The 13773-nt window shown below is 36.8% G+C and overlaps 1 protein-coding gene across 2 annotated transcripts in view; it reads right to left on the reverse strand.

Moving 5' to 3' along the window:
* Positions 1-372: 372 nt before the first annotated feature.
* The window catches only part of gabra4 (gamma-aminobutyric acid type A receptor subunit alpha4), a 36312-nt gene continuing 22911 nt past the window's right edge, over positions 373-13773 (reverse strand). For both annotated transcript variants that reach the window (XM_084133020.1, XM_084133021.1), the window contains exons 8-9: positions 12267-12529; positions 373-6895 (exon numbers count right to left, since the gene is read on the reverse strand). In XM_084133020.1, the coding sequence (XP_083989146.1) occupies positions 6365-6895; positions 12267-12529 (794 nt within the window). In that variant the 3' untranslated portion in view covers positions 373-6364. The remainder of the gene's footprint in view (positions 6896-12266; positions 12530-13773) is intronic.

Genomic DNA, 13773 nt, shown 5'->3' on the forward strand with positions numbered 1-13773 from the left:
TCTCCCCTACTATGGTAGTTAAGCAGCGAGTTACGTCCTTGTTCGGGAAACACACCCCTTTTTAGTCCAAATTTCCTGAAGACTCGATTGCTTTTTACGATGAACTGATTGAACAACATAATTCGTTTTTTATATTTTGTTGGTTCTCTCTTGTTTTTGCATGTGTTCATAATTTCTTTCTATGACAGCCTGGCCAAAATGTTGGCTGCACAATTTGGCATGTTTCAACACACTGAAGCATATGCTTAAAACATATTTAGCAGATACTGTTAATGTGAGATTACTGGGATCTAAAAAAAGCTGAAGTCTCAGTTTTCTCGCATATACTCTTATTGCAGTCTACATTAAGAGATCTCACTTTTTGGATTTTGCAGTCTTCATAAATATATTAGGAGAGTAAAACTTCACATAAAGAAAATAAAGAAATAAGATAATTTAAAGACACAAAACGTTTTGTTTATATATGACAGATGTATGTTTATTTTTTTCTCTTCCCTCATTGGACCGTGAGCAATGACCTCATCAATGCGAGACCTCAGGCACCTGTTCGTCAGTTCTGAAGTAGTTCTCTTGCATAGGGCAGTAAGTAAAGAATAATAATAATAATAATAATAATATATACACTACAAAACACTGATTGTATATTTTCTTCATTTTTATAAACAGACATTCAGTTTATATGAGTTATATACAGTGGAAGTGGTGTGATTTTTATTTTATTTTTCCCCATAGGTTGGAGCCTGACAAATGAATCCAAACGAAATCCATTTCCCACTCAATAGCTGTTAGTCCGTGTTTTCTTCCCTCTCTTTGTGTTACATCTCTCTTCTTTTTGGGCTTCATCCAGAGGAAAATTATGGATATTTGTTCTTATCACTGCCAACATGATAAACTCTGTAGGGCATGATGAACACAATCTCTCTGTCTTTCTTTCTCCTGCTATACATGATATTCTCTAGTTTATCAGTCGAGACAGCTACTGGCCCCGAGACACTCTCCTCCGCTCCGTGCAGGCTTTAGAGTGCCAAAAACGAATGACTTCTTCTCTTTCTGTGTCAAAAAAGCCTTATAAAACAACATTTTCAATGTGTTAATAAGCAATAATTAGAAAATGACTGATCACATTCACAATGTGGTTTTGAAAATCAAAGAAAGACAGAAATAAACTGAATTTAAGAAGTAAGGATGCTGAAGATTCCTGATGCGCGTGGCTCACACAGATCTGTGTTCACCGTATTCACTCTTAAAAATAAAGTGTCCAATTAAAACCAATAAGGGGGTTACAGTCTGATGCCATAGAAGAACCTTCTACCAGTTTCTCAAAGAACTGTTATGTCTGGGTGAATCTCACAAACCAGGAAATCAGGAACATGTCTGGGTCATATTTCACCACAAATGGGAAATACAATAATGATAGATAGATAGATTAATAGATAGATAGATAGATAGATAGATAGATAGATAGATAGATAGATAGATAGATAGATAGATAGATAGATAGATAGCAAAATATATTTTCTTATTTTTTTATACATCATGGACATATATTTTGTACTGAGTTTTAAAAAAAAATGCTGATTAAAAAAACAAAAAAAGATGATAGATAGATAGATAGATAGATAGATAGATAGATAGATAGATCGATCGGTTGGTCGATCGATCCAAAGGACCATGTAGCATGTAGCCATTTGCAGTGAATTTCTTTTTAAGACAAATGTTCTTTGTTCGACCTCAATTGAACTTCATCTTTGAGACTGTTGGGCTTTTCTTAGGGGTACTGGTGTGCTCGGTACGGGCCAGGACGTTTCTGGTCTCTGGGCGTCTCAAATAAGAGCTCTAATAGAGCAAAGCCTGCGTTTGGCTCACTGGAGCAAAAGAGTCTTCTGTGTTTGAACGATAAGCTGTGGTGTGCGGCAGAAGATGCATTCAGGCAAACGGCCAGCAGGGACACAGAGTGGATGTTAGCAGTCGTGCACTTCTCCCCACACACTCAACCCCAAATACAGGCCCAAAACTGCTGCTCAATTTGTAGATCGCATCTAAACTACAGCTGATACAGGCTAAAATACACAGGCGTAAATTCATATTTGAATGTTTATATAAACACATATTTTTCATTTTGAATTGGTCTTATTGTCAGAGAGAGATAGAGAGATAACAATATTAAGGTGGCAAGTTGACAAGGTGTGTGAGCATGTGTGTGTGTGTGTGTGTGTGTGTGTGTGTGTGTGTGTGTGTGTGTGTGTGTGTGTGTGATGGAGGATGAAGGTACAAAGTCAATTTCACACTAGAAGAACTTTCTGGGGAAGCCAGACATTTTGATCACTCCATTACGCTGCTGATAGCCCTGTCCCTCACACACTCACACACTCATACACTCAAACTCTCTCTCTCTCTCTCTCTCTCTCTCTCTCTCTCTCTCTCTCACACACACACACACACACACACACACACACACACACACACACACACACACACATTAACATGGGGACTGAGAGCTAGAGATAAGTAGTATGCCGTAGTATGCAGTATACTGTGTACAGTATGCAAATCTTCAACAATACCTGAATGGCCAACTGCATTTGAAAAAATGTGCAGTATACAACTGGATACTCCATCTCACAACGTAATACACTCAATTGTCTATTAGTGTGTTGAAAGAACTTGTAGCAAAGTCAACCACAAATTTTAACCAGCCCGACACAGCAACACTGGATTAACCAATGGTATGAGTTTGGGGCGGGGCTATCTGTTTTTTGACCAATGACAGGAGGAAGTGTTTGTGGAAATCTCTTTGAAGACAATAGCTATTTTTGCAAAACTGCTTGGTGACAGTATTGGCACAAAAATGGATTGACAAAGCAAAATAACCAAATCTAGGCCAAATTCTGAGATCATAACAGAATGCCTCTTGCTTAAGTAACCATGGAAAATATTGAGGTCATGTGACAAGATTGTGCATAAATATAACAAGGACATGCATTATTTGTTTTCTGTTTTGTTTTCTGACAATCTTGACTTATTTTTCAAATTTTCTCTGTATATCGTTCATTATTTCTCTGGTTAGCTGCAAAGCATTTGATCAGGATCCTTTAAATATCATTCTATAAGCATGCAGACGTCCCTCATGTTGGTTGGCAATGAAGTTGAGCTGTTTAAAACGCTCATCCATACACACTTCCGTTCAAAAGATTGGAATGGCCTACTCAAACATTTTTCATGTTTTTGAAAGAAGTCTCTTAAAGGCTACATTTACTCGAATAACAACACAGTAAAACAATTTAAAATAACTGCTTTCTATTTGAATGTATTTAAAAATGTAATCAATTCCCATGATGCAAAGCTGAATTTTCAGCATCATTACTCCAGTCTTCAGTGTCACATGATCCTTCAGAAATCATTATAATATGCTGATTTGCTGCTCAAGTAACATTTCTTATTATCATTACTAACAACAGATGTGAGGCTTAATATTATTGTGGAAATTTCTTTCAAAAACATAAAAAAAAAATGTAATTATTCCAGACGTTTGACTGGTAGCATATACATACTGTATGATGCACTTAGACATCCAAGAGAAAACAAGTCAAGATCATGACAAAGCAGGACAGAAAACATAATAATGCATGGCCTTTCAGGGCTTCTGTACTTTCTTAAATAGGCAATATACAGTATATGAGCAGCACATGGTAACTATTATGCTTATTATAATGAGGTTTTCTTTCTCTCCCTTCAACCAGTAAATTAGAAAGCACTGCTTATACATTTATGTTGTAAACAGCATGGTATGGCATGGAGAGCAGTTAATGATTCATTAGATGAACCGTGCTGCTTCATTAACATGTGGAATAATAGATCCGAGTCTAACCAGTGAGACTGTCTGTATCCTACTGTATCTCCATAAACACTCACACACAGGCATACCAGAACATCCAGATTCTTTCATGTGTGCATGGGGGTCTAAGAATACACACACACATTTGATCTAATCAATCAAATAATCATTTAATTAATTTTATAGATTAGATTAAATCAATCAGTTTGTACCATATATGCTATGTGTTTTATGTCGCATTTTAACATAACGGTGGAACGGTCTGCTAAGATCACCCGAAATTTCAGAAGGACCTCAATGTCACAAAATGAGTGCATCAGTCTCCAGCACACCAATCCTGAACAGCAAATCAGTTCCATGAAGGAATAGCTCACCCAAAAAACGACTTGCCTTCATGTTGGTCCAAACCCATAAGACTTACTTTCTTCTGTGGAACACAAAAGGAGAGTTTACTTTCTAATGTTCTTCATCTTTTCCACACAGTGAAAATATATTGTTGCCATCTATGGTTCTTTGAAGAACTTTTAAAAGCCAAGGACATTTTCCAATGCACTAACATTTCTTTGTAGTGGAAAGAGGTTCATTTGAACTACTTTTGATTAAAATGTTCTTTCAGGAATCAAAATTGGTTCTTCTATGGCATTGCTGCACAACCACTTTATTGGTACCTTCATCATTTTTAAGGGCTGTCAAGCTCCAAAAATAAAATAAAAAATTAAATAAACTGTAGTCTGTATGACTATTTTCATATATGTCCAACAATAGCTTTGTGTGACAAACAAGCCAAAATGTAATTGTTATTTGTCAAACTCTTTTGCCATATATAGGGATGCACTGACATTTCGGCTACTGAATGTTTGCGGCCGAAAACTGCTATTTTTGATTTGGCTGAAATGGTTTTGGAGGGACGAAATCAATCGCCAAAACAGATGTTTAATTAACGCTTCACCGATGGCACGTTTTGACAGTGTTCAGCGTCTATTTCATGCACACAACGTGTATCAGCAACACAGTTAAACATGTCAGCTGTGTGGACACAAACTCTGGATTGACAATATTAATTTCTTGATTTTAATCGGTAATGATATGGTTTCTTAAATGTAAAATCTTATAGTCAGTGCTGTTTTCTGTTGATGCATGAACAAAACTTCGCTAAACATTTGTAGCGTACCTGCCATCCAATAATTACGAAAAGCTTTGTTGCTTTTGATTAAAGATTCTGTCGATTTTATTACGAAATTCTTCAATACATCGTAACAGATCACAGATCAAACTTTCGGTGCACCCCTAGCCATATCTTATGCACATTCACATCTATAAAAAAAATGAAAAATTTCAGTTTCTCACACAAAGCTATCATATGGCTTCAAAGTCATTTGGGCTTCTTTAATAGTGCTTTTTTTGGTTGTCATTTTTGGAAGTTGACATCAAACATCCTACTAACCATTTCCTTTTTTGGACCATTTTTGAGTGATCTATTCCTTTAACATTGACTTTTTGTGACAACTAATAGTTGGTGGATAATGAAGACCTCAACCAATCACGGTTTAAATCCAATTTACACATACAAAAACAGCCCTATGTGGATTGGTGGAGGTTTTCGTCGTCCTCTGGATCTTCTACAACATCAGTCTGTTTAACCCTCTTATTGTTCTAAATGACTCCAGAAGCATCTGGATCCGTCGGCTCATGCCGTGCGCTTCATTTGGTGAAATCCTTCCTATGCCACATGTCCTTGTTTATAGCAGAGAATGTATCAGCTATAAGACAAAAAATACTGAAACAATAAAAATTAAAACTCAAATCGAACTAAACTAAAAACAAGCCATTCAACTTCAAAAACAAAGAGAGAAAACCATAATGTGTGCTTTAACGACTTAATTTGTAACGACGAAAATTATTTTAGTCTCTTTAAAAATAAAAGACATGCATATGTGTTTTTCACTGATCAGCACACGCTCCCTTCCAGCGTTCTCTCTCTCGGCGAGAAAACACAGAATAGATACCATTCATGAAAGAACTGAAAGAAATACTATGTCAGAAATATGTCTTCTTGGCAGACATCCGCAAGGTCAGTTCAGATCTATTGGGTTTCCGAAAAAGGTTCTTCGAAAGAAGGATTTTTTCCCCCGGAAGTGTCTCCATATAAAAATAGACTAAACGGCCCTGGTATTGGTTTTTCCTATTTAGTAGCATTGTTCCTTCTTCAGTGTGTCCGGCGATAAATAGGACAGACCGGAAATATGGCTATTCAAGACAACAGATAAATCTATTGGATTGTTTTTTAATGTAATTATTTTTTACTTATTATAATATATCCACATGCTTAATCTTGTGTACGGCCCTTTTGATAAACAACAAAAAAGTTCTCTTCTGTGCGCTCGTCCAGTTTTGTCTGCCGTAATAGAATTTCGTTTCTTGGAATTGCTTGGAACAACAGTTGAAGTAATCCTTATGAGGGCTCTTTATTTCATTTGTTCAGCGAGTTGTAAAAAAAAAAAAAGGTACAAACAACCAAGCCTGTTCCTGTTAGCCTCCCTTGGCCTCCATGGTTTCTTTGGATAAGTAAACCACCCAGTACACCATATTGAATGCCCCAAAGGACACTGGGAATAAAATACGTGCATATTCGTCGATCTTGCTGGCTCCTCCGGTCGCAGGAGCGGCAGGTTGAGGTGCCGCCTTGGCTTCCTTCTTTTTAATATTTTCTAATTTCGGCCCGAGGAGATGGTGAAGAGGGGCGGAGCCAGCGGTCGCTCCGGGCGACGGTTTCTCGGGAACTGTTGGCGTTGAGGGCGGGGCTGGCGGTGTGGTCTTGGAGGCGGAGGATAAAGTGGCTGCATTTGATTGGCTGGCAGAACTGGGGCTTAGACGTGACTGGCTGGAGAAACTGCTGGTACCCTCTGAGGTGGAAGATGATTGGCTGGTCAGAGTTGGTTTGGATGTGGCTGCGGCGCTCTTGCTAGACGTTTCGGTTCTTTGGGCTTTCTTGGAGTCTGGTTGAGACTGAATGCTGGAGTTGACGCGTTTTCGCAGGTTGCCGTTGGTGTCCGAGGTTTGCTGTTGGGTAAAAGAGAGAAAACGTAACTAAAGTGCACAACGGATGTTGGGTAACCAAACAGTTAATGGTCCCCTTTAACTTCCATAGTATGAAGTCACTGTTTGGTTACACATATTCTTCAAAATAACTTATTTTGTGTTCAGCCGAAGAAATAAATTCATACAGGTTTGGAACAACCTGAGGGTGAGTAAATAATGGCAGAATTAAAAATTTTGGGTGAACTATCCCTTTAAACTGGATGCTGACAGTAATTTTAAACATAAAGCAAGCAGAGATGAAGAAAAAACTGTAATATGAGGCAATATAAAATCAAGTTTTGGTTTAATAATACTTTCTAAATGTTTTGATGACACTATTGCATTGCCACATCTACACTGCGTTTTTAATGAGAAGACATGCAAGAGTCTCGCAACAGTCTCTGACACAAACGATTCAAAGCAAATTCATAAATTGAGGAAACCATTGTTTTGCAGCCAAAATAATGTCTCTTTACACAGAAATAATATTTCTGTTTGCAGAATATTTAAAAGCATCATTGAAGACATTTTAAAGGAGATATCAGGAACCGAATGTGTCCCATGCAGTGAGCAGCACGTGTCTGTAATGTGCAACTGAGCAGACGTCACGCCTGCAGTAACGTTCAGGGCTTTAAGGAGCTTTTATGATCAGATGGTTTGCTGTTTGTGGGTGTACGGAGGAGGAGGAGGGTGGAGCTATTCTATAAACAGCTTTTTTCATATAAATACTGTAAGGACAAGAGATGAGTCCACTCAGTGTGTGTGTGTGTGTGTGTGTGTGTGTGTGTGTGTGTGTGTGTGGCTTGGTAAACCCTACATTATGGGAACAAAATATCGCCTCAAAGATGGCAATATCCAAAATCCTTGTCCTTGTGAGGAAATGTTTTGGTCCCCATGAGGAAAACAGCTTATTTATCATATAACAAGTGATGTTTTTTGACAATGTAAAAATGCAGAAAGTTTTCTGTGATGGGTAGGTGTAGGGGTAGGGGAGATAATATTCTGTCTGTACAGTATAAAAATCATTATGTCTATGGAAAGTCTATGGTAAGTACCCATAAAACATGACAACACAACAGTAGAATGAAATGACGTATAAAGCAGATTATGATCCAGATGAACAGTAGCAGTGTCCTCTCTGACATCTGTAGAGAAACCTGAACCACATCCTGTGTGTGTGTGTGTGTGTGTGTGTGTGTGTGTGTGTGTGTGTGTGTGTGTGTGTGTGTGTGTGTGTGTGTGTGTGTGTGTGTGTGTGTGTGTGTGTGAATGTGTGAATGGGAAATTCCTGATTGAAAGTGCATTTTTATGAGTTTTCTATAACACTTTTTATGACCCGCTTTCTGTCTTCTTGGCCATACTGTATGAGGAAACTATATATATATATATATATATATATATATATATATATATATAACACTGTTACACTAAATCACACAAATTACTTAAAGTATATGGAAGAGAGTACAGTACAGTGCTGTTCTGTACATGAGCTAAACGCGTACACTGGGATTATAGTGAAGAGAGATCTTTCTTTCTCTCACTGGACCTGATAGCCCAGTTTTACCCTCATATTTTTCACCATTTCCTCTGATAAATGAACAGTTGGCAAAGTGTAATTGGTGTCTTGTGGTGTGTGGAAAATATGTTAGAGCAAGCTGTGAGGAGAGAAGAAAGAGACTCAATACAACAGCTCTGAGAGACGTAAGCTGTGTACCTTCACAGAATGAACTACATTTGATGAATAACTTACTTGTCATGTTGGTATGCTGGTGTGCAACATAAATACATTCCTACACACACCTCATGCTTTGACCTATGATCAGACTCACAAGGAACATTTGCCACTTTCTTAGGGCCATTCGCACCAAGGACGATAATGATTAAGAGTTTTAGTAAGCGCTCAAATGTAAAAGAATAGCAGAATCCATACCACAACTATAACAATAACGGTACAGAGTAACAATATCGTTGGAATCACTTTCAGATTTTTTTTTTTTCAGCTGAAAAATGTTGATTAAAAAAACATTGACAGCCAATCAGAATCCATTCTGCTTTAAAGAGCATTTTTAAGCGTCAGACGACAAAGCTTTGCTTTGGTGTGGACACTAATATAGATATCGCTATAGTTATCTGTATAGTTATCACTCTTGGTGTGAGCAGGCTTTAAATCTGTAGTTAAACAAGTACTTAGTATTTCACCACAACAAGTAACTTCTTTTTCCTGGCATCTACTGCACTTCCCCCCCCAGTACTCTGTTGGATAGCAAAGTGTCTGCAGCTTGAACGGTTCAAATCTCAGCAGATGCCGAACTCGGACGCAGGGATTCAAAAGGATTGCTGGGATCCTACCCATAATGCAGAGTTCACATAATTTCCCTGATAATTTGTATCCTTTGCTTATTTTCTCTCTCTCAGGTAAAGAACATTTTCTTTTCAGTTTTTTTTTTTTTTTTTTCTTTCTTTTACAGAATAGGAAAATCTATTAAAAGGCAGCTCATTAATCCGTGGCAGTTCTGTGGTCAGCACATACACAGACCTAAATTGCTCCATACTGGGATTTTCTCTTAATGTGACTTAATGGGTTCAGATAAAGCATATAAAAACACAAGAGGGAATTGCGCTCGCTGATAGTGCCATTTATATGCAAGCACTGTCTGAGAAAATGCCCCATTAGATGCTGTAATTCATCCTGTTACTTTCTAAATCATCGTATTTAAAAAAAAAAAAAAGAGAGAAAAAGAATTGCATATCAAAATTTAAAACCACCGGCAAAAGTTTGGAATAATAAAAATTATTTTTTGAAAGAAGCCTCTTATGCTCACTATATGACTGCATTTATTTGATCAAAAATACAGAAAAAAAAAAACCCCAGTAATATTGTGAAATATTATTAGAAATTGAAATAACTGTTTTTAAAATGTAATTTATTCCTGTGATCAAAACTGAATTTTCAGCATTACTACTCCAGTCTTCAGTGTCACATGATCCTTCAGAAATTTGCTGCTCAAGAATTATTATTATTTCTCATTATTATCAATGTTGAAACAGTTGTGCTGCTTCATATTTTTGTGGAAACTGTGATTATTATTTTTTTCAGGATTATTTGATGAATAGAAAGTTCAAAAGAACAGCAATATTTATAATATAAATCTTTTGTAACACTATAAATGTCTTTACTGTCACTTTGATCATTTGAATTAGTCTCTTCTGAATACAGTTTCTTCATATAAAAAGTATTAATTTCTTAATTATTCCAAACTTTTGACTGGTGCTGTAGTTAGTGAAAGTCTAGCTATGAAATTATGAAGCAGTGCTGAACATTAGGAATGTGAGTGCTGAGATAATGCCGATGAATTCCCAGGCTGGATTATTTGTAACGTGTGTGAAGTCAAGCGTACAGTAGTTCCCGCTGTGTTGAGCTCACCGACTGAGTCATACGAGCTCCGTTAACCTGCATCTGCTGAGATTTTCCACATTCACCGTAAAGAACCCCATCCTTTTACTCGGCGAACAGAAATGTGTTATGATGAGCAGAAGACAGAGCGAGGGAGAAAAGGAGGAAGAGAAATATTGGTGATTTGAAAGGCTTACAGAGAGCCACCATTAGATAAGGGACATTAACATCTTCAACAGTCTGTAAAAATGAACGACCAGAAAACAGGCCCGTAATACATCACGTCAACAGTCAGACACACTCTCACTAAGTCTCACAGCTGTCAGCATGTGCCACTTCTAATCCGCCATCTCAGCTTACGCACATTATCCCAGCAAAAGACCAAATCCACAGCGCATAAGCACACTCGTGCTTATGTGCTGCTCTATCAGCTGTAATTAAACTAGCATCCGTTTTGTGACGTTTACGCTACAAAACTCCCATGATGCCCCAACGGTGGCTCATCTTACTCGACGTAAAACACAAAAATACAAAAACAAATGGCTTGACTTTGTGTTGCTCCTTCCTTAGCTCCTTTACTTTTATGCATACTACTTCTACACATTATACTTCTGAAGACAGATAATTTATTTTATTGCAGAAGTGTTATAAGATGAAACCGTGGGCCTTTTTTTGGTCGAATCTCAAAACCTGCACTGTAAAATATTATTTTCATTATTTGTAATCACAACTTATTATCTTTTGTCAAATCAACTTAGTTAATTAATGTGGTTCAGATAACATAATATTTTGAGTTTCTATTGATTAAACCAATCTCCTTCATTGTATTAACTCAAAATTTTGAGTTCATTGAAATTAAACAATTAAGGCAACCAGGTTTAACTTAAAAAAGTAGCCTAAGTTACCTGGTTGCCTTAATTGGTTACCTGGTTGTACACAATTTTTTACAGTGTGTGAAGAACAAGGACAGGTCATTTAACCTAAAATCAAAAGAAAATATAAATAATGAGAAACTATATTTTGCTTCAGGAAAATGAAGACTATTAACATTTTTTGCACTGCAACATTATTTACCTGACACATTTCCACAGATTATTTTGAGTGCAATGTGGAAAAATAACAATATTTAGAAGTGTTTATGCATTATATGCAGTATACATATACTGTACATGTTATACTGCCTATAATTTAGGGTTAAAATAAATTTAAATGGAATACATTTTATTAAAATAACGAATTACAATTGTGTATCTTTTTTACTGAAAACGAGTTTCGAAAATCTAATGAGAATCACAGAGAATGAGAATTACCAAAAAAAAAAAAAAAAAAAAAAACTCAAACTCAAAAGGATGCACTACAGTAATGATATTTTTGAAGAAAAAATATTCGTAATTGCTATAAAGATAATTCACATGCAAAAAAACCTAAATGGTTATTAAAATAGCTTTTATTTTCATTATGCAAGATGAAACACAATATCTTATTTTACATATACAATTTAGTTTCCATGCATTTTGTGTGCTGCTGATAAAAAAAAAAAAAGCTATTAAACTTGCCATTAAATGCTACTGGTTGAGACTGTAATAAGATAAAAGACTTGTGAGACCAAAATACTCTTCCCATCATTCTTTTTGGCAACACCCGAATGATAAAATACAGGTTGCACCAGCCATCTTGGTAAGTAAAAATGTGCCAGTGCGTCCACTTTGTCCCCATTGAAAATCACTTGAACGCACATAACATCATAATTATGTCTTTGAAGCTTGTAATAGGAACCTCTCAGGAGGAGTTGAAGGCATCATTAGAACTGCAGTGCAACGTGGCGCATTAATAAATGAACTGATGTACAGCGTAACAGCTATTTTACACAGTTTCAGACACGGCTCATCCCATCAAATGTTAAAGCCATAACTGTGTGTTTTATAATATAGATAGATGTAGTGTTTGTAATCTGACCTGTAGAACCTCCTCTGTGTCTTTGGCTTTGCCTGACGCTGTGGAGCTCTTGGCACTGGCGGCAGCGGCGGCCTGTTTTCTCTTGGCTCTCTCCGCCTGTGCGTTGGTGAAGTAGTTCACGGCGGCAAACTCGATGAGAGCAGAGAAGACAAAAGCAAAACACACCGCGATGAACCAATCCATGGCCGTGGCGTACGAGACCTTGGGCAGAGAGTGACGTGCGCTGATGCTGAGGGTCGTCATCGTGAGCACGGTGGTGATTCCTGGGAGAAACACAAAGAGAAGAGTACATTAAAATAGGTCCTATTATGCTTTTTTACATTTTCAGCTTTCTTTAGTGTGTAATGTTGCTGTTTCAGCATGAAAAAGGTCTGCAAAGTTACAAAGCACAAAGTCAATCCAAAGGGAGTTATTCTCTATCAGTGTCTGTTTATGAACTCCTTGAAACGCCTCCATTGTAGTCTTGAGTTTTCTTTCTGGAACGAACACGTCACAATAATCCTCATTTAAATAATTCCCGCCCAAGGCATACGCAAAATAAAGGGGGCGAGGCCTGATTGAGTTAGTTAGTAGTGTGTTGAAACTTACAGTTATGGTAAGGGGCGGGATATTTCACAAACATGCTGGAAGCGGTCGACCAATCAGAACACACTGGTCCAGCCGACCAATCAGAGCACATGGGCTTCAGGAGGGACTTCATAGAGACAGGAACTAAAGAGTGTTACTGACAGACTGGGAAGAGAGGAGCTGCAACAATGGAGAATATGTATAAACTAAGTAATGTGTTTTTATGAAAATGTGTGAATGTATGCATAAAATTCTGATACAAACTCCTGCCAACCACTTTATTTGATATCATTTTGTCTGCAACAATTAAGTTATGATAATTAAGATGGTCTGTACTGGTGGCTGTATGGAATACTATTTTACAAAGGTTTAAATGAAATAAAAAAAAGTTAATATTACTCATAAATATTGGTTTTTAAATGTTAAATTATTTCTACTCAATTTTATTTGTTAATGTACCAGATGCAGTTACTCAGATTTACTTAATTTTTTTACTTGCATTTACTCAATTCACACAGTATATTTCATTGATTTCACAGCTTTAAAATTTACAAACAAATCTTTTAGTGCAAAAATGTTTCACCAAAAAAATTGAGTAAATCATAGTTAAACTTTTTAGAGTGTAATGAGTTGAGTATGAACATACTGCTCTTTATGCGTAATTTCTTACATAATTTCGCTTATAAACAGGTCAAACTGCTTCACCTGTGACTGCAAATCAAAAATGGAAACAAACTGTTTGAGTATCATTCCAATAGTCCATAAGTGTCTATTAGTGATAATAATTCCTTTATTCTCTTCTCTTCTCTATGTTCCCCTTAGGAGTTCATTAAAACTGACCACCATGAAACAACGTAATTTGCTGAGAGTTTAAAATCAATGAGCAAAACTATTAGTGCCCCATTAGTTTATCACAAAAGTCCATAACATTAGGCTAACA

Source organism: Abramis brama (assembly GCF_963993115.1).
Source record: "Abramis brama genome assembly, chromosome: 13".
NCBI classification, from domain to species: domain Eukaryota; kingdom Metazoa; phylum Chordata; class Actinopteri; order Cypriniformes; family Leuciscidae; genus Abramis; species Abramis brama.